The following is a 24,835-nucleotide window of genomic DNA, read 5'->3' on the forward strand; positions in this document are numbered from 1 at the left end:
TCGTCTTTATACATTTGAAGTCTAAGGGGCCAGCCGGTGACGATGCCACGAAGCAGTCTGAGTAATCGAGAATGTTCAAATTAACAGTGTCGAAATTGCAAATGTCTGAATAACAGGTCGGTGACTGTAAATGAAAGTCCAAGACCCATAACATCATAAAGAATACTGGCAAGCGTCAAAGGACTGCAATTAATTTACTATAATACAGTCGACTTCCAGTAATTTGACCCTGAGGGTAACGACAAAACTGATTGAATCACCTGGTGGGTCAAATTAAACAAGACGCACAAAAATCTTCAAACCAATCGCCAATTCATTTGGCAGCACTTGCACAATTCTAACAGTTGCTTGAATCAAATGTACACCTGCTTTCTATGTGTCCAAAGTAGAAAACTAACATAGAAATTACATTAAAGTTTCTAAAAAAAAAGTTTAAATTTAACACGCACCCAATTGTTTACTAAGAAACATGGGCAAGGGTCTAACAGGTGTCGAACAATGGTGCTCAGCTTCCTTAAGGGGGGACACGGGTTGTGGCGACCAAAAATCGCGAAAAAAACTCGATATTTTTTTTTGCATTTTTGGAATGTACAGCTATTATTTGCATCTATATTGTTAATTTCATACCGATAACATCAGTATTTTAGCCGCAGTGACGCCTTATACGACATGTACTAGCTGAATTTCAGGCGGAACTTGCGCTGAAACGGCATATTTTCCGAAACGCGCACCTGCTCTTCCACCTGTGCTAGCGCGGACATCTTGGTCTCATTTGAAAGAGGCGACTTTTCCCTTCAAATTCCCGCCAGAACGGGCCCCATTCAGCCATTGGCCACTTATAAAACACGCGGCAAAGAAAGGTACTAGAACGCCCTCCTATTCGCACTCGGTGCACGTGACTTGAGCTTGCCTCCCGATTGGCGGAACTGCATGGCCATCGTCTGCTGCGCGCTTGGAGCCGCGCACTGAGGTGCGCCATCTTGCCCCAGTGTCAACGCGATATCTGAAACGGAACGCAAATTTCGAACGCGGCACAAGTTTGGTGCGCAATAAGTGGGACGGACACTCATCGTAAACTTCAAAAAACGCTGCTCAACACTGCAAAACGCTCAGGACGCCACAACCTCAGCGACCGAAGCCGAAATCGTCGATGCAGCAAAGGCAGGCCTAACGACCGCATCGGCTGCTGCGGATACTGTGACAAGTCCGCCTGCCGTTTACCCTTCGACCCAGCGCTCGCGTACGGCAAGATACGATCTACCGGCAACCCTCCAAGCGGGAGGAGGAGGAAGCGAAAGCCAAAGCAAAGCTATCGGAGTTGTCTTCCGCTCCAGCGACGGAGAGGAAACGCGAGTGTGGGTGACAGTACCGACGATGCACTTCGCCCGCCTGATGGGACTACGTTTACGATTGTGGATTTGAGTGCCGTGAACACTTTATTAACATTTGCGAACTGCAACATCTGCAGTGTTGCCTTATAAATTGTCCGAGACGAGCGGGAATACGGACTCGCTGTGAAGCTGCGTTTTATGTGCGCAAATTGTGGAGAGATTGCGTCGGTGTGGAGCTTGCCGCGCGTTCACAGTGCTGAACGAATGAAACCCTTTGCTGTGAACGTTTTGGCTACGCGTGCCATGCAGGCAACGGAGAACCGACAGACCACGTTCAATGACGTTTGTCTCGTTGATGGGCATCGGCCGTCGGGCTCTTCACACGAAAACGTGCCAGAGCTACGTGAAGACGAAGTTGACGCCAGCGGCCGATTGCCGGCGCGTTATCTGACGAGCGACTGCGCGCGGTCGGTTCGCGAACTTTACGCCGAACTGAACGTGGGTCATACTGGGAACATCGTTGTGTGCAAGGGCAAGGGCCTCAAAGGACATAATGAAAGAACTATGTCTAAATCCGAGCGAGCTAAGTCGCACCCTCATGGCCGAGAAAGATAGGCGTCAAATGACAGCATCAGCCAAGAAATGCAAAGCATCAGAAAATTTGCGCCAGTCCCTCAAAAAGCAGCACACCAGGGCTGGGAGTCAGCAGGACTACATGCCTGGTGCCTACTGAGCTGTTACAGCTGTAAATTTGTAAATAAAGTAGGGTTTTGCACGTTTTCTCACTTTTCTCAAAACATGTTTTTGGGTCACTTCGCTAGACTGTCGAAGTGATATCTCATGATCTAGAACAGCTAGAGCACTAATTCTTTCTTTAGCAGAAAGCCTAATCTACATATTACAAAGTGCTGAGAGCAGAATTTCAAATTTGTGCGTATGTATATTTCCATTTTATGAATTTTCTTTTGGTGTGGTAGCCTTAGGTCAAGGAAAGAATTTTGATCACCAGCAGAATGGCTAATTAAAATTCCATTTGAAAACTTTTTGCAGCATTGCAGTTGTTGCACATTATACTACTAAGCTGTTACAGCTGTAAATTTGTAAATAAAGTAGGGTATCGCACATTTTCTCACTTTTCTCAAAACATGTTTTTGGGTCACTTCGCTAGACTGTCGAAGTGATATCTCATGATCTAGAACAGCTAGAGCACTAATTCTTTCTTTAGCAGAAAGCCTAATCTACATATTACAAAGCGCTGAGAGCAGAATTTCAAATTTGTGCATATGTATATTTCCATTTTATGAATTTTCTTTTGGTGTGGTAGCCTTAGGTCAAGGAAAGAATTTTGATCACCTGCAGAATGGCTAATTAAAATTCCATTTGAAAACTTTTTGCAGCATTGCAGTTGTTGCACATTATAGTATCTAGCTATGCAATAATATTCACTTTCTGCTGAGCAGTCTTTTTTTCCATTGTCTCTGGAAACAATAGAGTGGCAGCACCATCAATCTCCTGAACTAATGAACCTACAAGAAAGATTATTGCATATTTGAAATCAGCACGAAAAACTAAGTAAGCTTGTATATTTTCATCAGATTTGGCCATAAGATGCAGGTAATAATCTCCACAACCCATGTCCCCCCTTAAGTTAGGTTTGCCGCACGGTTTCTAAAGCTAGCTTTGCTGCAATACAGATTTGTTACACAATAAAGCATACAAACGTCGTGAACACGGTTTGGTTTTCTGCCCGCGTTGCAATCACGCATGCAATTTCCGGCACAATTTCCTTGTGGAAAAAAATAAAAGCCGCACATTAGAATCGGGACCGTAACTCGACAATGTCAGCTACCGTTATTGCTTGAAAAATCTTCCTCAAGCAGGCCGAAAATAGGTGTTTTCAACGGGAGATAATGAGTGTTCACTGTCTGATAAGCTCCGCTGAGATATGTTGCCACTAATGGGGTCGCTATCCAGAGGTGTGTCAACTTTCACCAGAGGAGTGTCGACCAGTGAAGTTCGAATTATCCGATGAACGCAGATTTTTTTATCAAAACAACGAAAGTCTGGGCTTATATATATGCACAGGCGCCAGCCGGGACCTTAGGCCGGGTAGAATTAAACCGAAAAATTGCATTAACTGCAGCTGAATTAACAGAAGTCTATTGCACTTGTTTCTACCAGCCAATTTCGATTTCAGTGCCCAAGAGGTGTATGCGTTATGACATCATGATACACTAATTTGCTCAGTTCCTGGGATTGCTACGACTACCACATGCAGGTGTAGCCAAAGAAATGTGCGCAGCACTTAATTTTTTTTTTATGTGCAACATCCTCATAGCCTTATTGCTAGAGCACCAGCAAATTTTGCTCTCTGTCATGACGTCACAATAATGTCGATGATGTCACTCAGGGACCAACTTTCGTGTCACATTAAGATATTTTAAATGCATTTCCCGACTTTCGTGCCCACTAAGTGAGTTATTTTTACATGTGAGCAGTGTGTGATAGGTGTTCTAACAAATTCAAAAATGGGGGTCAGCGATCCTTCAAGCATTAAAAGGAAAGCTCGAAGGCTAATCAACCAGCAGCCTAGGGCAAATGTACAATGCATCACAGTCCAGAGAGATGGACTCACTGGCTTGGCTGAGGGAGTGTGCCAGGTGCCAGAGTGAGTTGGGTAGGCGACCAAACACGCCTCGTACGTGGGGCAGTAGTCCATCGGAGAGCAGCTCCCGAAGCGCAGGTACCAGGAACTCAATCGCAAGGCGGCCGCAGGCACTGCCTTCAGACAGGCACGGTTCAGCCCCACCACCCACAGCAGGCTGCAGAGAGCACACACAGCATGAGGACACCATTATGATCCACGGTTGGAAAACGTGCAGGATTTTACATAACTGTCCCAGATTTAATCGAATCGCCCAAGTCTCCAACCTTACCGTGTTCTATTTGTCCATATTCGCGGTCAGCGATACATGAAGGCAAGTGCTATCCGCGAAGCACCCGTACACTGTCCAATAAGACTGCAACTTGAGAGAGATGATGGATTTTGACAGGTGTACTTATTTATCCTTTTCTCGGGAACTGCATATCACCTGCTAACAGCTTAATGTTGTTGCTCAGCACAAGACACGCCTGCATTATTTGTAACTTACTTGAAGGTTATTGTTGATTCTATCTGTTATGTCTGTTGTCATTGAGCCTTGTGTAATCTGATATGTGCAATGCGAATTATGTAGCACAGCATACACCGATTATAGCGTACATCACCGGAGTTGCAAATATATGCACTACAAGCGATACTGCACTATAACCGAAACAACATTTTTTCAATGGCTGCAACATGTGAAAAGTATGTAGACCAAGAAGCCACGTGTACCTGAGAATTTAGGCGTGCAACTGGGATATTTGCATCCGTTTAAATTTACGAACATTGAAATGTTAATGCCTGAGAACCCCTGGCCTTCACATGAAGCATTTCCGACCCACTTACATATCCGAAATTCCGCATGGCATTGCCACCAACTCCACAGAACTGATGTAGAGTGGCGACTTAAATTACGGATGCTGTACAGTGTGTAGTTCAATTTCGCAGACTGATCTGCGGTGTCGAAATCATGGTGACCAAGAACCAAGTTGCCACCATTCAAGTTGCCCGTGCCATCTGCGCCCTCACTTTTGTTGTCAGAAACCACTTTTGAAAGTAGTTTCTGCACTTTCCAAGTGCCGTACAACCACTGCACCGGGTTTCGCTGACTCAGCACCAAACCGAAACTTCCATCGGCTACTCCCGACAATGTGCGCTATAGCCAACAGCAGTGCCAAACAACATATGCTGTCACAGGAAGCTCGCCTTTGATACAACATACCCGTAGGGGATTGGGCTTGCAATCGCATGCACAGGCTGAACCGACAGCAGCGTGTGTGAAGTGGAGTTTGGTTTTTCGGACGATCAGCCGCAGCAATTACTGAGAACGCCTACCAAGTCTGTACGCTGCACATACTGGTAGGAATGAAAAAAGGGAAAATCAGACAACCACCCGTTCGTAGCAATTGCTACAAAAGAAACCCATACGGGTTCCTCGAAAGGAAAGCCTCAAAGTTGAAGAAAAATTTGTCCTGGTCCGGGACTCGAACCCGGGACCACTGCCTTTCCGGGGCAGCCGCTCTACCATCTGAGCTAACCAGGCGGCTAGCAGATGGCAGAGCGAAGTCGAATTTGTCGACAACACGAAGCAAAGGCAAGTGTTTGACGTAGTAGTTCTGCGGAAACCCGCAAGGTGGAGAGAAGTAATGAATGTCTGATTTTCCCTTTATTCATTACTTTTCTCCACCTTGCGGGTTTCCGCAGAACTACTACGTCATACTGGTAGGAACAGTGGAAACTCGCATGGGGGCATAAAGCCTAAAAGCTCCGAACTAAATTTGCAGAATGGACCTTAAACTGATGGCAGTCAAGGCCGCACGCTGATATCTGCACTTCACGACGATGCGCATAGCGATGGTTGCCCCCAAACCGAACAGCCAAAGCTGCCAAACACCGACAATGCTCATGCGTTCAGTGTGGAAGCGCACCACTGATAAGCAGCCGAGCACAGGCTTCTCCCTCGCCTAGCACCCCCCCCGCACCCACGTCCGGCTGCAACTGCTTTTGTTTTTCATTCCTTGGTCTCCTCCTCCTCCTCTGCATCGGCCTCGTCACTCTCCTCTCCCATCGGCCGGTGTACCTTGTTGAGAAGCACGTTCGCTACCATGCTTGTGTGCGAGATTTTCCTGAGGAAGTCACATTATAGATGGCATTTCGTATTGTGTAACTGCGCTAAAAATGGTACATATATGTATATATGTTATTCTACAGGTGGGCAAATGGGAATCAGAAAAGGCAGCTTTATAGCCGATTCTGCATTATAAGTGGTTATGTTATAAGCGGTCTAAGCTGTACTTACTGGAAGGCATGCGGGCACTGGCGATTATGCTGAAACCTTCAAAGAGTGATGTATAAAAGCCGACGCACTCGACCCACAGATCAGATTTTCAACGAACACTGGTTGTGCTCGCCGCTATTGTTGTGCTTGACTGTTACTAGTTTATGTGGGCACAGATACACCCGATAAAGAGTTAGTTTCGTAATTCACAGTTTTCACTACTGTGTTCTTCACCACTGCTACAACGTGACAATGTTATATAGTGCATAATAATCAGTAAACCAGAAAGCAGGACTAAATGAAAGAATGACATGCAACGAGCACATTACTCTCGGCTGAAATTTTGTTAGCGTGGTTAATGTGCAGTAAGCCACACTATAATGAAGTTAAAGAAGAACCAAAGTTAGTTAATAATTATTGCTTGAACTGTTACTACCTATTGATCGTGCTGACAGGTAACATTGCTGGCTTTTCCCTTCTCTGCGTGTTTTGCAGTGATCGAGACTGTGTAGTGACCTATGCTGCACATAACACTGTCTGATCCATGCCCCAATCATGCTTGCTGAAACTATAATTTGAAAAGCTCCTGAGCAAATCTTGCATTGCAAGGTAACTGATACTACTCATCATCTTCCACAGCAGGATATTGTAAGGATTTTTAAGTAATCTTGTAGAATGGTGGCCCGTATTCACAATGACCAGTCACAAACAATCAAGACAAAACAAGTAAGAAATTATGTGATGGCTCTCACCTGGGATTCCTTTTCTGTGTTGTAGCAGTCGAGGACCTGTCTTATAGACCTCACTGTGTTGTCCAAAAGACCTGCAACGCAAGTAGGCCCAAATGCCACAAATGTACAGAAAGCACACCGACCGTGAAAAGTAAGTGATGTCAGTTGTTCAACCACATAAAGCCACAAAAAGTATAAGGACAGAGAAGAGCTGGGCAGGCACTTGACCTGCAAAAGTACTACTACTTGTTAGAGGCACTTTTCCAAATTTTTTGAGCTACTTCACTCAGCCTGTTGCACACAACAACCCAGCTTAAAAGTATGGTGTGCACAGCCTCAGTGAGCTATCCATTTTTTTTTACTGTAAAAAAGCTGCAGATATGGAAAATTTGATATATAATGCAAAGTGCGGCAGTGCAGTTACTTAACTTCCCCAAGCTGCTGGCACAGATACTATTAGCTTCTTTAGAAGAGTTTAAGGAAATGCTTAGTTTTAATCTTATTAGCATCTGCTCAATCCACTTGTGCAATATTGCGTTCATGTTGCATTATCAGTGTTCAAATTTTAAAGAGGTACCCTGCACCAATAATGAATAAGTACCACTGCTCAACAAGTTCTCAGCTGGTGCCACTTACCCTTTTTCTGCTCAACGAGCTCTCGCTGGCTTCTGGACAAGGGTGACATACCCCACGATGGGGAGAGGCCTTTGGGTGACAGAGCAAACTCATGTGGAGCATGCTGGTCATCCTGGCTACCACCAAACAATAGCGTCATTTTCCTTGACGGCCGTTCCAACGAACCTGCATTGCCAAAGCAAGAGCCACCTTAACGCCTTGCAACAGGCACACCTGTTCCTAGAAACATGTGCCCAAGAAAGCACACATTATCATGCAGCATAGGTTATGCTGTGGCAAGAAAACAACATAAAGCTACGGCAGTCCACGTGTTCCCATGATGATTTTGACCATGCAAGAGCACAACTTACTCTGTCCTGCATCTAACACAGTAAGATTCTAATGTATCAAACTTCCCTGTATACAGTGCAATGAATGCAGAACACAAGGCTAAAACAGCATGTGTTGGCACGTTTTCTCCACTGCTGGTATACTGTGTGCATACAATTCCCAACCGCATGAAAAATGTCAACCACGCACGTGTTTACCCTAGTGTACAAAGACATCAACAGGGGTGACGGATTAGGCCAAATAGGCTTCGCCGCTTCACCAACTACTTAAGAAGCAGATGTGCAGACATCATGCGCTTACATGGAAGGCGAAGTTATCAACTGGGTGACAGTAGGCAATTATTGAGATGATAATGAGGCCACTTGTGCATCCGCTTTGGTTATCGAGTGTAGCATTGGTGACCGTGAAATGCTGTGCATGATTAGTGGGATAGAGATCATTATGGTATTCCTGGGCTTCATGAGACTCGGAGATGGACGCATCTGCATACATAACTGACATTGTTTCTGACTCTGTGTCAAGCTAATTATCTTTGCATAGTGCCAAGAGTGCAACTTGGCCATATACATACTTCGAGGCGTCCAGCACCAGTTCCCGAGAAAGTGGAACAACCCTGGAAAATGATTGCCAAGGATGCCACTCCATGACCCTCGGTTCAGTGAACTACCGTACCAAGTAATCCTGCTACATGGAAAATAAAAGTAACATGCTTGTGCTGCACAATTTGGCCTCCCTTTTTCTTCTTTTTGGGTAATTCAAAATTCTCCTTAACCTAACTTCTTGCAGTAGAGCGGACTTCGAATTAACGAGGTTTCACTGTATTTGCCCAGATACTAACACGTCCCGGAATTGAATATGCACCCTCCATTTTATGGAGTCAAAGTATAATATTATGATGAAAACTGGAGTGCTCAAACAAAAATGAAATCATCCATGCACCCGATTTCTTGGCAAGAAACACCTATCACACCTCCGATTCTGGCAATAAGAAAACAATCAAACTGGGGAACATTACTTTGACACAATAAAGATTTATTTACTTAATGTCTATCATCATCCATCCCGAATAGCACTTTATTGCTGTCTATGAGGAAACACAAGATGTCGACCTCTGCACAATCCATAGCATGTTTGATATTCCGCATCTAACAAACTACTCCGCAACAATCACAAATCTAATGGCAGCCCACACCTAGACTAACCATTTCACTAGCTTGTCATGCGATATACAATTAGGTATCTGGAACGTCAAGAACAAGTCAGGCGACTTGCTGCAGCTAGCTTAACATGTAAATAACTTATTTCAATGTGCTTTCATAATTGGACTGAAAGCGGTGCGTAGCCGTCGTTATCCTATGTGCAAACTCATTCTGTCGCCATCCATTGCTGCCAAGTTATGATGGCAATGGCCTTTGAGACTGGCTAGGCTCACTCTGATGGTAGGTTATTGCAAACATGGTTCGTATCGGATTGCACCACCCAAGCAATTTGCCAACAAATTTACTTGAAGAAGAAAGAATGGGATGGGCTAGTATCAAGTGAATACTGTAATAATTCATTGTAATACGACTTTCCTTCAAACTATTCCTGACCAGGTCGAAAATAGGCATTTTCAATGGAAGATAATGTATGTTTGATGCATTCACTATACACTAATCACAGCCAAGATAAGCGCTGCCACTACTGGAGTCCCCAATGCAGTCACCATTGGGTTCACGCAGGTGCTTCATGACCAGCCAAGTTTGAATTATCCTCTGAAGACTAATTTCAGGATTGAAATAATGGAACTTTGGTCCCATAGTATTGCATAAGCACCTGGCCGAGACCTTCGGCCAGGACCAAATTAAATAAAAAATTGAATTACTAGGGGTCAAATAACCGGAAGTGTACTATACGTGCAATTTCATTTCACGAAAAGACACACACACACATAAGAGCTTCGTCACAACATGCAGCACTGACCATAGTTCGTCGTAGGACTTGAGCCACACGTGCACTTGCAGAAGGCTCCTCGCATGGACCGTGTGTCATTTGTGTGAACATTCAGGTCCTCGCTGAAGCTCACCGCCTTCTTGGCTCGACACGATGAGCAGGTAGCTGCCAGAGGTGCAGAGCGCCTTGCGTTCCGGCCTCCGGCACGCCGCCATGACCCCTCCGAGTTGGTCCGGGAGAGGGGCAATGAGCTGTCACGCTGCAAGCCTCCACTGCAGGCCAGGTTTGGACAGGGTGGAAGCAGGCCATCCAGGTCAGGGAGGCCCTTTAGGAGCCGCCGATAGTCCTGCAGCGAGTGGCGGCGGTTAGGGAACTCGACTGAGCCGCCCGTGCCTGTGGACATCCTGTCGGCGTCTGCGGCGAGGGTGTCACACTGGCTCCTTGGCCGGCTGTTGGCCTCATCTGAAAGCTTGCGCAGGATCCCCCGCTGTTGCTGAGAGTCCGGCACAGGATTTGAGGAAGGAGCCGCATGGCGGAAGTGGGACACCATGGCTTTAACTTCGGCGGGCAGCAGCACGCTTAGCGAGTCCCAGTCCTGAATGTGACTCAGGTTGCGCCGGGAGAGGTCCTCGAAGTCGTTGCACGACTTGGGTCGCCGCCAGTGCGGTTCGCTGCTGTGGGTTCGCCTGTGCACAGGCGACTCGTTGGGTGGCACTTGTGCAGACGCCACAGCCCCATCGGCGACTGCTTCCGACACACCAGGCTGTGGCATTTTGTGCTGTGTGGGACGTAGAACCAGGTCAGGCTTGTCCTCGGCGGCGGCCAGCTCCTTCAGAAAACTAAGATCCGGAAGGGAGTAATTTGGGTAGCAGACATAAATCGATCGCTTTGGCTCCACCTCCTGCTTTGAGCCAGCTTCTTGGGGGCGTAATGTCAAGTTGAAGCTTCGCTGTCCTGACATTGCCGACGTATCGTCGACTGTGTACAGCCAGTTTGAGTTCTCTGCCACAGCACCCTCCACGCTGGTCTGAATGCCACGGTCCCGAATGTGCACCGGCACCTGCGTGCTCGAGTGCCTCATTCGAGCTATTGCCGTAGGCGGCTGTTTTCTCCTGTTCCCACCGGCACTCAGGAGGAATGTCTGCCGGTGGATCTGGTCCACAGAGTTCTGTCGGCTCACATAGCCACTTGAGAGGAGACTCGAAGAGCGTGCGTTTCGGCCTTCCTCGCCGCTTCCGCTACTGTCCGACACCTTCCTCGTAGAACTCGATCCTGAGCCATCATTGCAGTTGAAGCGCTTCGTCTGCGTGCTGCGGCTGGACTGCCGATCATCTGACTCAGCGGCCATGGCATTGCTGTTCTTGTTGCATGTCTTGAAGACATTCTGTATCCTTTCCTTTCCCAGGGGACCGCCGAGCAAAGCACCACCTTTGGTGCAACGCAATGAAGAATTCACGTCGTTGTTACGCCGCTCAACGACGCCTGCATTGTCGGAAGATGTGCCTCCGCCACTGCTCAGCAGGTCGCGGCTGTCCTTCATTGTTTCATCTCCGCTGGACTCAAACGGTTCCTCTTCCTCGTGGATCGGGCTCCTTGCATTGGCAGGCTTCATGCGTGCCTGTGCCGCTTCCACAAGGCTATCCTCGAAGCACTGCGACGTCTCCTCCTCGCTCTCGGACGTGGCCATCCTCAGCCGTTCGTTGTCGTTGGCAGCCGTCGGTTCCACATTGTTGTTGTTGGCCTCCCTGCCCACGAGGTTTGTGCTGGCCCGCAGCACTTTCCGCACCAGCGGCTCCACAGGCTTTGGCGGCGGCGGCGGGTCTTCACTGCTGTCGCTTTTGGAATCCATAGACCCGCTGGAGTCCTCACTGGATGATTGCAGTTGGTAGGCGGTGGCACCATCTCGGGGCGTGGTCACAGAGTCCGAGTTCTCGGAATGGCTGCTGGAGAGAGAACCTCCACTGCCAGCTTTGCTTCGCATGAAGAGGCGCAGCAGGGACACGGACCGGGCGTCAGGTGGATCAACTGCACCATTTGTGGATGCCTGTCAAGAAAGAAGAAAAAGCAACTCGTTTTAATGTTCACGGCACACCAAACAAAACGTCCCTGGACTCTTGACAAATGAAGTGAGAACACTGCTTGAATACCTATCATTCGCAGCCCCTCAAACCAAATCACTTTTTCATTCCATTCCACAAGCCTAAAACAGAAATAAAGCCTGCAGGCAAGAGTGACAAAAGCACCACACTCAGTTTCATACTTAGCAGGCAAGGCTGCGAAAGCTACTGAAGCAGTGCAATTGTGGAAGTCTCACTTGGCATGTTTCCCAGTGAAGCTGCTTTTGATCTGCAAGAGAATAGCTACTTCCTATATAGCAGCTAAATCTTTTGTACATAAGGTTACGTTGAGTCAAGTAATATTTGTGCATCCACGTGCTTCCACTATGCAACAAGTAATGGTTTGGTCTGAGCACAAATGGTGCGCGCTATGGCCCCTGGTCAAAAAAACGTGCCACTCAGGTCATTTGGCAGTGAATAGGTTCAGATCTGTGACGCCCTACATGTAGTACCGTATTTACTCGAATCCAAAGCGCACTCTTTTTCTGACAAAATGGGTCAAAAATTTGCATGCGCGTTAGAATCGAGTACGACCCTAAATCCGCGTTACCATATTGCCATCGGCATTCAAAAAATGGCCACCTCATATGGGCTTCCAGCCTAGCTGCCGTAGCTTCTTCCATGTGCATAGCTCCATGTTGTATGTGTAACCAGGCGCTGGTGTAACGTAGTTTACCGCCTGTGTTCCTGTTTATTCAGTGAGCATGGAACCGCCGACTGCAAAGACACGCCGAGTCCACCATGATGCCGCATTTAAAAGGAAAGTTATCAAGTGCGCGGAGACGGACGGAAATCGGGCTGCGTCACGGGCGTTCGGAGTTCCCGAAACTTGTGTGTGGGACTGGCGCAAACAGCAGGAAAATATTTTCACCAGCAAAGGAACAAGAAAGGGTTTCAGTGGACCGAAGCAGGGCCACTTCGCCAAGAGCAAGAGCAGCGATCGGCACAACGGCCTGTGACGACCGATCTGCTCAAAGTACGGGCGATGCAGTTAGCCCTACAGAAAGGGCTAATGCGGAGTGACTTCAAAGCGAGCAGGTGCTGGCTATCAAATTTCATGAAAAGAAAAGGCTTTTCTCTTTGAAAGCGGACAGGGATATGCCAAAACTTGCCCGAAGAATACGAAGAGAAACTGCACAGTTTTCACCGGTACGTTTTGAAGCTGTGCCATAAAAACGGCTACCACTTCGGACAGATTGGAAATGCCGATCAGAGACCGCTCTACTTTGACATGCCTGCCACCACAACCGTTGAAAAGAAGGGGGTGAAGCAAGTGGGCATTTTGTCTTCCAGCCACGAAAAAACTAGAGTCACCGCATTGCTTTATTGCGCTGTGGATGGGCACAAGCTGCAGCCGTATCTTATCTTCAGATGGAAGATGCTCCCGAAAGGAATCATGTTTCCGAGTGGCATGATTGTGCACGCAAATGAAAAAGGTTGGATGACCATGGACTTGGTCGCTGACTGGATTGATAACGTTTGGCGAAAGAGACCCGGTGGGTCTGCATGGGATGCTTGTGCTTGACGCGTTCAGGTGCCACCTCGACCAGCGCATCAAGGACAAGCTGGCTGTATGCAACACCGACATTGTCGTGATACCCGGCGGCATGACATTGCAGCTCCAGCCGTTCGATGTTTGTTTGAACAAGCCAGTGAAAGATAGAATTCGGGCACTCTACACCGAATGACTTGTCAGTGGCTGCCAGGAATTCATGCCCGCCAATAAAATGAAGCGTGCCTCGCTGCAGGACTTTGCTGGATGGGTGAAAGATGCATGGTGCACGATCCCGTCTGCCATAGACAACAAGACCTTTAAAAAGTGCGGGATTTCGAATGCCATGGACAGCACTAAGGATGAAATGCTTTGGTCTGTTGATAGTGATAAGGAGTTGTCTGATAACAATGATGAGTGCCCCACACGACTTGTACCAGTGCAGTGAAAATCTTGGCAGCAAGGTACGCCGCTTCCATTTGTGTTTTTATTCATCGCAACTTTAGTGTACCAGGAATAAATCTCTTTTTTTCCAAATGAGAGAAAATATTATTTCTATATGAAAGCACGAGGTGAGTATTGTACTTTCTTTTTGTCATGAAAAACAGGTGCGCGTTACAATCGAGGTTTTCATTTTTACAAGTTTTTTGGTCATAAAATTGGTGCAGTTACAATCGAGGGCGTGTTAGAATCTAGTAAACACGGTAATTATATTTTGCAACATTAGAGTACATGCTACATCAAATTACACACAACTATTTCTTTCTTTCACACGGGGCACATTATCTTGAAGTCCCAAATGTGAGCAGTGAGAGAAGTGAGCCTTCATAGCATTGCCTGCTATGTGTGAAACTGAGTACAGTCTGGAAATCAATAAGTACACTTTCTGAAATCTATGTGAGTGAGGTGTAAATACGGCCACATCAAAAAGCCAAATCAGGGTGTGTTAATACCAATAGTAGGTTTCGAATCGAATCAAGAAAAAGAAAGCAGACTATCGAATCGGATATTAACCCTTTCGCTGTCGGACCTTTCTGGCCGTGACGCACCCACAGTGTCGGCTTGGTTTCAGGGAGCGAGCATAACAGGGAATGAACATAACAATTTATTTTTGATTATGATTGGTATACAAATAACATAGTCAATGCAATATGCACATTTTAATGTTCTGCAGCTGTTATTATTAAACATCATCATCATCATCATCATCATCAGCCTGACTATAACATCCGTTCAACATCCGGATCTGACGATGCGGAACTCATCTCTTCGTCGCGTTAGACGCTGTCCGAGTCCAAATCCGAGCTCGGCTCTTATTCTGAATCGTAAGAGCCACCGCTCCAATGAACAGACGAAGGTCTCGAGCTGCTCAGCTATCCGAAAGTAACCGCGCGCAGGGAGGATGCGCTTTCAGTCGCCCGCGCAACGGAGAGAAATGGGACGTTGCGTGATCAAGAAGACCGAGCGAGATGGAAAAAGGCTAAAACAAAGTTCGAAGGGCTTTACGTTTACTGCTGCAAGTCGGAAGCGAGGATGCGGCGAGAGAGCGAAAGCAGCAATCGAGTCACCCTTTTCGGAGAGGCAACGGCGGCGGGTGCGCCTGAACTTGACGCGCCGTAGCAGACGCACCTACAGAAGAAAATAAAAACCTTCAAACCGGCGGAGATGGCAGAACAACCCTTGAACCCATAACCACACGCGCGCGACGCATGATCCAGCGAACGCGGAGCCACCGCGCCACTCGGCAAAAAGAGAGGGGGGCGTGGCAGTCGCACCGTACTCTTCAATACGTGTACTAACACAGGCCGGGGCGAAAATACGAACTTGTAGGAAGAGTCAACAGATGGCGTGGCCAAGTCCGGGAGCGCCAGCTTTGCGCTCAGGGGCGAAATTTTGAACGCGCGATAGAGAACGTACCGGTACGTCAGTGACACTGTGGGGGGGAAGCGCGATGACGTACCGGTACGTCAGTGACAGCGAAAGGGTTAAATATCAGGAAATTTATCACAAAATTTAATGCTTAGAAATTTTGTACATGAAAAGACGGTGCCACATGCTCCGGAGTCCAGAAGCATTCAATAAAAAAAATATAGCAAGCTATAAGTAAATTGGGTAAATAATGTACATGTCAACCCCAAGAATCGGGTTGACAGTATCAAATTAATAAATAAAAACCAAGATATATAGTACGGTCTACTCTTATTGAAGGGAACTCCAAACTACAGCAGACTTCCGTTAATTTGACTCAGGCTAATTTGATTTTTCGGTAATTCGATCCTGGCCGAAAGTCCCGGCCATTGCCCACACATTTCTATTGGTCAAAACTTTCATTATTTCGATCCTAAAATTGGCCTTCGCCGTATAGTTCAAACTTGACCAGTCAGCGCACATGTGCCTGATCCCTATGGTGATCCACAATATAGACCCCCTTAGTGGCAACGTCTGTCTTGGCAGAGCTTAGGGGACAGCGAATGCATTGTGGAGACGTCAAATCACGCATCAAAAACGCCTATTTTTGGCCTGTCCTAGGAAGATTTTCAAGCAGTTAAGGTAGCTCACAACGTCCTTTTATGGTATTTACCCCATTATAATGCCAGTTCTTTTTTTTTTCGAAGAAAAGTCAGCTGAAAATTGCTTGAGTGGTTCAATCGAGCAAATTGCCACAACGGCATTTGCGTGCTTTACCACATAACATAGAAGTATTGCAGCAAAGCTGACTTTGCTGACTGAATATCCGTGCAGTGAAGCTGACTTTAGAAACGTCGGTTGCCATTGTGCAACTGATATTAGATGCTTGCACATTTCTCTAGATAAAAAAATTTAGTGCGTATTCCCCATTACTTTTCTACTCTGGACACTTAGAAAGCAGGCACACATTTAGTTTGGGGGCATGTTACACGCGGGAAAATAGCGCCAAATGAGTCAGCAATGTGTTTTGTGTTCTTTCTCCATCTTTATTTCAACCCACTGGATAAATACATCAATTTAGTTGGTCCCGTCAGGGTCGAATTAACGGAAGTCTACTGTAGTATGCCTGCATGCTAGTATAGAAAGGTTTGCAAAATACATTTTTATCTATAGAATGTTTGTTCAACAGAATCAAGTGCTTTTTCCCCTCTGAAGCTAAAGGATTATAGATGTCATGTTCTACTGAATACCAATGAGGTTCTCGGTTTGTATTGACCTGTGTTTTATGTCAATCATTTAATGCATAGAAAGTTCTGCACTGATGTTTTCCTCAAAAATATCGAACAGCTTTCCCATCTTTACGACAGGTGAGTTATCGTGAGGTCAATAATCGAGATAGATGAAATTGTGGACCGTGCATCATGTGACTCTATCACCGTTCCGCGCGTAGCCATCATGTGCCAGTCAATGCCCGAGGTCGGTGCCATTAGTAAAGGCGCCTTTTCATTGTCAGCTTCGGTGTGATTTGCCATATCTCAGATTCCGAAATAGGTGGACTACAGCAAGCTCATGTGCCACGGCAAACACGCCATGCGGCACTGCACGGATCTCTATACCAAACATTCGGTTCATAATATATCAAAGTCGATATTCCATTGGCGAATCGAATTTTTTGAATGCTCACTATTCAATTCGATTTGGTGATATTCAAGTACCATATTTACTCGCATAATGATCACACTTTTTTGTCAAAAAAATTGATGCAAATTCATGGGTGCAATCAATACGCGGGTTAAATTTCCCGCGAAAAGAACAAAATTTTTTTTTCATCCCAGTTTGCTGCGTGATGACAATAGGTCAACAAATAGGCAGGTGCCAATGTATGTAGTGTGGGACACCAAAACAAAAATGGCGGCCGGCAGAGCAAGTTGAACACGATTTTGCTTCTTCTCGTGAGTACATTACACGCATTGAAACAGTTCCTTCCGTATCACAATGAATAATATCGTCAATATTGCCAAGTTTGCGACAATAATTATAACATAGCCATGTCCACTTTGAGGGGACAGAAACAGAGAGGGCGCACTTGGCTGCCAGTGACATAGAAACAGATGGCAGGCATGCTGCAGAAACTACGGCATTTATCTTCACTGTTATCCTAATACCGGCACATTTCCGCTAAGGGTGGGCAAATATCTTAGCTGCGTTACAAGCATCGGCATATAAATAGGGCACACTTCTAACGCATCAGTGTAAACATGGTCACGTGTATCGTTGCCGCTCATGATTTGTTGCATGCCCACGAGTGCAGACAAGAAGAATCGAAAGGCGTTGTTGTTGTTGACCAAAACCATTATAAAGCTTACACATAATAAAGGCAAGTTTGGTTCTAGCTTTTTTTTTTTGTCATGGAAGTGCGGAAAATGATGAAACAAATGAAATGGGGCATCTGCCTAAGAATGTTTGGTGCGTGCAGACCGCTTGGTTTGTCTTGAAGAGTCGTTCGCATAGCATTCGATAGACGTTAAGCGCAATGATTATTAGCTAGACTTGGCACACGATGTATCGCTGCGGCAAGTTCGGGGTGCGGTCATTACACAGGAAATTTAAAAAATCGAATTTTGATGACAAAATTCAGGGGTGCAATCATTACACGAGTGCTATCATAATGCAAGTAAATATGGCATTTGCAGGCCCCCACAAATGAGATAACATTCTTGCGGTGTTGTGTAAACGACTGATAGCCAACTCTGGTTAAAAGCATCAATGAGACAATGAGTCAGCACAGCTTGCACTGAGAGTGAACAGTGGTTCAATAGACACATCACAGAATTACTGCTCAACATTATAAGAATTGCTATCAGGTTTTTCTATTAAATGTAATGACAATTGTACAAATTAAACAGATTTAAATTAGTACACGACATTAAGAGAATTGCTACCGAGGATCTTCGCCAGAATGCATGGCTAAATGTAGTGACAACCATGCAATGCAGGAAGATATCCTAAGACATAAAACCTTCTTGTGTCCAAGTAAGCTTTAATGATATAATGAGAAATGCTGCACACCCAGCACACACAATGGGGCTCATCATTAAACATACAGTCAAAGCAGATTCGTTACTTCTCAGAAAGTACAATAGTGTGGATGCACATCACACCATCACACAGCAATGTCTGTAATTGCAGTTCTAGCCTAGTGTAACACTTGACGCCCGGGGTCCCCACCTGCACGGGCACCAAGAACAACATGAGATTATTTGTGGCAGGAAAATGCCATCGCAACTGACTGCACCTGCCAACATGTCCACCCCCACCAGTGTCCTCAGTAAGTGGCTCACCCAACTCGGCCGGTGGATTTCATCCACAAAGAGAAATACACAGAGTCTACTGCTGCAGGCTTAAAATTAAAGGGGCCCTGTAACATTTTCGTAGGGGAAACCATATTTGCTCTGGATCTATTTCAGTATGTTGAGAAGTAAGAGCAAAATGAATTATGACAATGCACAACCATAAGCTATTGGATGCAGAAACTTCAACATATCGTAATTTACTTGTCTAAGGTCCACACCATCCAAGTTTCTATTTCAGTCAGCAGCATACCTACAAAGTGTGTATCTGCAAGCTATATACCAGGTAAGTGGTAGCTTATACGAGTCCTTGCTTTGGAATGTAATTCACATACTATTCCTCAAGTGTAAATAAAATATAAAAATAAGGCAATTCAACGACAGCAATTGTTTTCGTGTTGTTCATTCGTTGCCTGTCGCGTGCTGCAACATTTAAGATCCCGGTAATGCTTTTCGCATCCCACCTGCAGCGTGTAAAGCGGCAGGCAGCTGCCGGCCACGTCCATGCGTCCCGCCACGGCTGCCGACCGTCGAAGAAGGTTGGGGAGGCTCTGGCTTTTCCCTGCATCCGAATCCGGCTTGAGCCGGACACCCGACGACCTTAGCCTGTGCCAGGTGGTGAAGGACAGCTCGGACCGCGCCATGGACCCAGGACCACCGCTCGCTGGCTGCATACGTCCAACACAACACAGACACAAACATTGCAGTCACCCACAGAGATATCATCATGGCTTTTGCAGTAGGGGGCAACAGCTCGACGCAACAAGAATTATGCTTGAAAAAAAAATAAGCTTTTTAACCATATCATTACTAAGTTCTGGTGCATTTCTAAGTCTAGGTGCATTTCCGTACTAAGCAGAAGCAAAAAGTCCTGAAGAGATACCTTATTCTGAAACACATACAACTCATACATGCAAATACATGCACTACCAACTAAAGCTCTTAAAGAAATTAATTGGCTCATACTGCCTGTGCAAATAATGGCATTGCTAGCCACACAAGCTTTTATGGAAGTTACTTCACCAACTGCTAGCCTAAAGCAACGTTCCTAAATGTTTTTGTTTTGTATGTTTGCTCCTAACCTGTTTTGAGACTAGTACTGCTCTGTTGAAGCGAGACACTGCTTCATTGCAATGCAGAACACCTTTAAGAGCAGGCTTTTACTTTGAAGTGTGGCCTTCTCGGCAATACGAATTATTCCTCCACACATGACTTCACAGCTGTATGAGCGATGAGAAGCCTTACTCAAAGGCAAAAGTTCACTTAACCCACAATTTGTACTTCTTAAACTTTCAGTGTGGGTAATATGTGCTAAAATATGTTACTACTTTTAATTAATGGTGCATGACATTACTTTAACACTATCCAAAAGAATGCCATAGAGCAAACACTACTTGGTCATTACCGTCCTCACTTCAAACATGTTTCTACAGTCATGTGCCATTTTATTTGATGCTCTCAGGCCTAGAATTGATGCAAACAAGGACGACCTATTGTACACATACTTTCAGCACTGAGAACAGAACAAGACAGCAAACAGACAGGATCGGCACTGGGCAGAGGTGTGCAAATATTTGAAATGCTTGATAACAAATCGAATCACTAGTGCGCTATTCAATTTTGTCTTTAGACAGAATACTCGCTATTCATAAATACAGATATTTTTTTAATATTTACTGAATATTTGAATGTGTCAACTTAGCACAAGAAAATATAGAACTTGAGCAAAAGTATGATAAATTTGATCCCTGCAGGCATAGTAGTATAGGTATAAAACATAATGAGAGCCAGCATAGTGGAGCAAGCTGTCACTTAAAAAAGCTAGATTTTAATGACTATAAAGCAATCATTTGCATGTTCTAAGGAATCTTGTGTACGCAGCGTATGCAACCAAACTGCTTTATTTGTTCCCAATGTTTCATTTGTGCTTTTAACAAAGAACGCTCCATAACATGCGATGTAACTACAGAAACTTGCCGACATCATGAATACTAGGATGTGAAAATTCTTTTATATTAACCCGTTCAGGGTCAATGACGTAAATATACGCCGCCGCAAATAAGTTCAACATGGTCGATGCCCTATATTTACGGTGCCATCTGTACGTTCAAAAAGCGTGCCATTCCTAACTTTTTCTTTTCTGTCATGTGCTGCCACTATGTGGGAGGGAATACAAGGAATTTTTTTCGGACACCTCCCTCTCTAGGATTTAGTTGCATGGTTTGTTTTAGAGCTAGTTTGCTCCCGCGTGTCTATATACTACCGCTTGCGCATTGGCGCGCGCGTGGCATTGGCGCGTGGTCTGTTTCATGGTTTCTGGCTTTTAGAGGAACTGTCTACCAATGTTCAAGCACCTCCTATTTTGTAGCGCTATTGAAAGCCTACCATTCAAAGTGTCTAAACACACAGCTGTTTTTTAGGAAAGTGAGCAGAAATTTTTAAAACACATTCTTTCTATCTGCATAGTCTCTTCTTTAAGCTGCGTATGGACGCCAGCAACATTGAATACTGAACGCGACGGCAATGCAATGCCGGTAAAAGCAAGAAAATGTAAGTGCATAGGGTTGCAGCATAAATGGCTACTTTGTGTTAAACACTGATATTATGACCTTAATAGCCCTCCTCAGCACATAATCCATTGCATAAGTCATTAGTTTTATTGTTTTTCTTTGTTTTTTCTTAGTCACATAAAATCTTGTTTCCTACAGACACAGTCTGTGTAATGTGGGTGTTTCAGTTGACGCTGGTGCAGAAATCCAAGCCTTTTGTGCAATGCTCCGACAAGCACACTATGGTAAGGAATGCCTACACTGGCGTTGTGATGACACCGGCATGCCTCAAAAGCGCAAAGTTTTGAGAGCAACCCTCACACTGCTACCACAATGTGAATTGCACTGATGCACTGATGCATGAGGCAGAACTTTCGAAGTTAATCAACAAGCGTAAGACAGCTGACATAAGGAAGTATAATGTGGATAGAATTGAACATGCTCTCAGGAACAGAGGAAGCCTAAAAGTAGTGAAGAAGAAACTAGGAATTGGCAAGAATCAGATGTATTCGCTGAGAGACAAAGCTGGCAATATCATTACAGATATGGATGAGATAGTTGAAGTGGCTGAGGAGTTCTATAGAGATTTATACAGTACCAGTGGCATTCACGATGATAATGGAAGAGAGAATAGTCTAGAGGAATTTGAAATCCCACAAGTAACGCCAGAAGAAGTAAAGAAAGCCTTGGGAGCTATGCAAAGGGGGAAGGCAGCTGGGAAGGATCAGGTAACATCACATTTGTTGAAGGATAGTGGGCAGATTGTTCTATAAAAACTGGCCACCCTGTATACGCAATGCCTCATGACCTCGAGCGTACCGAAATCTTGGAAGAATGCTAACATAATCCTAATCCATAAAAAAGGGGACGTCAAAGACGTGAAAAATTATAGGCCGATCAGTTTACTGTCCGTTACCTACAAAGTATTTACTAAGGTAATCGCAAATAGAATCAGGAACACCTTAGACTTTTGTTAACCAAAGGACCAGGCAGGATTCCGTAAAGGCTACTCAACAATAGACCATATTCACACTATCAATCAGGTGATAGAGACATATGCGGAATATAACCAACTCTTATATATAGCTTTCATTGATTACAAGAAAGCGTTTGATTCAGTCGAAACCTCAGCAGTCATGATGGCATTACAGAATCCGGGTGTAGACGAGCCGTATGTAAAAATACTGAAAGATCTCTATAGCGCCTCCACAGCCACCGTAGTCCTCCATAAAGAAAGCAAAAAAATTCCAATAAAAAAAGGCGTAAGGCAGGGAGATACGATCTCTCCAATGCTATTCACAGCGTGTTTACAGGAGGTATTCAGAGACTTGGATTGGGAAGAATTGGGGATACGAGTAAATGGAGAATACCTAAGTAACTTGTGATTCTCTGATGATATTGCCTTGCTTAGTAACTCGGGGGACCAACTGCAATGCATGCTCACTGACCTGGAGAGGCAAGGCAGAAGGGTGGGTCTAAAAATTAATCTGCAGAAAACTAAAGTAATGTTTAACAGTCTCGAAAGAGAACAGCAGTTTACGATAGGTAGCGAGGCACTGGAAGTGGTAAGGGAATACATCTACTTAGGGCAGGTAGTGATCGCGGATCCGGATCATGAGACTGAAATAATCAGAAAAATAAGAATGGGCTGGGGTGCATTTGGCAGGCATTCTCAGATCATGAACAGCAGGTTGCCATTATCCCTCAAGAGAAAAGTGTATAATAGCTGTGTCGTACCAGTACTCACCTACGGGGCAGAAACCTGGAGGCTTACGAAAAGGGTTCTACTTAAAGGGACCCTGAAACGATTTTAACGATTTTCTACAAACGTACTGAGTCATTAGAGTAGGTCCTCCTGATCATTAATTGAGACATCTAAGTGCTCTGCATAAAGTGTGTAATTTATTATAAGGTTTTAAAAATGCACATCGCTGCCAATCGCAGCACACTGCTTGGCGGAATTTTAAGCCGCCACTACCCATATGACCGAAATCACCATATGACGTCAGTGGGGCGAGCTATCCGATTGGCTGACCAGGGCGCGTGATCGATAATTTTTCCAACCTTATGCTAAACAAATGATGTTCGTAATAGTTGGAATGTTAGTTAGTTTGCTTTTATATAAAGAAAGTAACATAAAGAGAATGCACAAGAACAATTTTTCAGTACACTTAGGCACTTCCGGCACACAGCAAGTGTCGTCTGCTTGTGTTACAACGTGCTCCATCTTTGACGGGAGCCCCGCCGTCAGTGTCGGTTTGTCTTTTCGCGAGCGCTATGATTCGACTTTGTTGCACTGTGGACTGCAAACGTAGCGACTGGCAATATGTCAAGCTGCGACAGCGTGTCCCTCTGCAACCCAGTAGACGAGCGGACTGGCTGCAGCACATCGGACTGCCGCTATCCGATTGGCGCCAGGATTTGTGCGATTGCGGCCGTCACTTTACACTGGAAGATTACTAGCGCAATAGCGTTTCGCGAGTCTGGTATTAGGGTAAATGCAAGTGCAAGGGGACAGGGCCTGGCTGTGTCCCCTTGTGTGTCGTTTCAGGGGATGAACAGAAGCGCAAAAGTGAATGGTCTGCATGGTGCAGCCACCTGGTGGCATAGAGCTCAACCACACACAGTAACAGTAACAAAATGTATTCTACTTTGCTGCTGGTGTAAATTTTTCGCAGGAGTGTAATCGTTAACACATTGTTTTTGTAAATGTTTAAAATGTTTTACACTTGGTCAGAGCAATATTAGCTCTTTCTTTGGCTGGTTAAGCTCTGCGCCAATGGTCTCCACGGCTCCACGGTCTCCACGGCGGTCTCCACGGCTGGACCGTGGAGACCGATCAGGCAGCTCACGTACGTCTACGCTAAAGTTCCTTCATCAACTTGAATTTATGCCTCCACCGTTCCATCGAAATGTTCAGCTAGTGTGTGATTACCGGAATACTAGACACGTTCGGCGCTACAACAGAATGCTCGCAACGCACGCTGCTTCGATAGCTCTCGCTTGGGGTCGACGGCCAAGCGGCTAGTGGAGAGGTTTCGCGCGGGTGGGGGCGGGCTCCAAAACAACCGGAAGTGGACGATATGACGTCGCATCGTGACGCAGAACCAGTGAAAACGGAGCTTAGCCCCGATCGCTCGGCGAACGAGTTGAGGAGGAAAAGCATAGCTAGGCAGGAGAGTAACTTGTAATCGCTTGTAGCTCCATTAATACGTAACGCTTCACTTAAATTGTGGTGCGAATGTTCTACTTAAGCTGTACCCTACGAGTCTACAAAATTTATCCGAACCGTTTCAGGGGCCCTTTAAATTAAGGACGATGCAACGAGCTATGGAAAGAAGAATGATGGGTATAACGTTAAGGGATAAGAAAAGAGCAGATTGGGTGAGGGAACAAACGCGAGTTAATGACATCTTAGTTGAAATCACCTAAAGCACCTAAAATACAATTTTAAGCACTATGTCAATGTATGTAAGCAATATAACTCTCCCTGGAAGGGTATTAGGTCACATGATGGTACACAGTTTGGCTTACACT

The 24,835-nt window shown here is 45.5% G+C and overlaps 1 protein-coding gene and 1 non-coding gene across 3 annotated transcripts in view; both read right to left on the reverse strand.

The window, feature by feature from the left end:
* The window catches only part of LOC126530860 (uncharacterized), a 117,401-nt gene that overhangs the window by 14,870 nt on the left and 77,696 nt on the right, over positions 1-24,835 (reverse strand). For both annotated transcript variants that reach the window (XM_050178163.3, XM_050178162.3), the window contains exons 5-9: positions 19,214-19,417; positions 9,913-11,926; positions 7,621-7,785; positions 7,006-7,076; positions 3,967-4,153 (exon numbers count right to left, since the gene is read on the reverse strand). In XM_050178163.3, the coding sequence (XP_050034120.2) occupies positions 3,967-4,153; positions 7,006-7,076; positions 7,621-7,785; positions 9,913-11,926; positions 19,214-19,417 (2,641 nt within the window). The remainder of the gene's footprint in view (positions 1-3,966; positions 4,154-7,005; positions 7,077-7,620; positions 7,786-9,912; positions 11,927-19,213; positions 19,418-24,835) is intronic.
* Positions 5,444-5,518, reverse strand: TRNAS-GGA (transfer RNA serine (anticodon GGA)). Its single transcript has one exon. It is a non-coding gene; the product is annotated as a tRNA-Ser (tRNA).

This window comes from Dermacentor andersoni, chromosome 5, assembly GCF_023375885.2.
Source record: "Dermacentor andersoni chromosome 5, qqDerAnde1_hic_scaffold, whole genome shotgun sequence".
Taxonomy (NCBI): Eukaryota; Metazoa; Arthropoda; class Arachnida; order Ixodida; family Ixodidae; genus Dermacentor; species Dermacentor andersoni.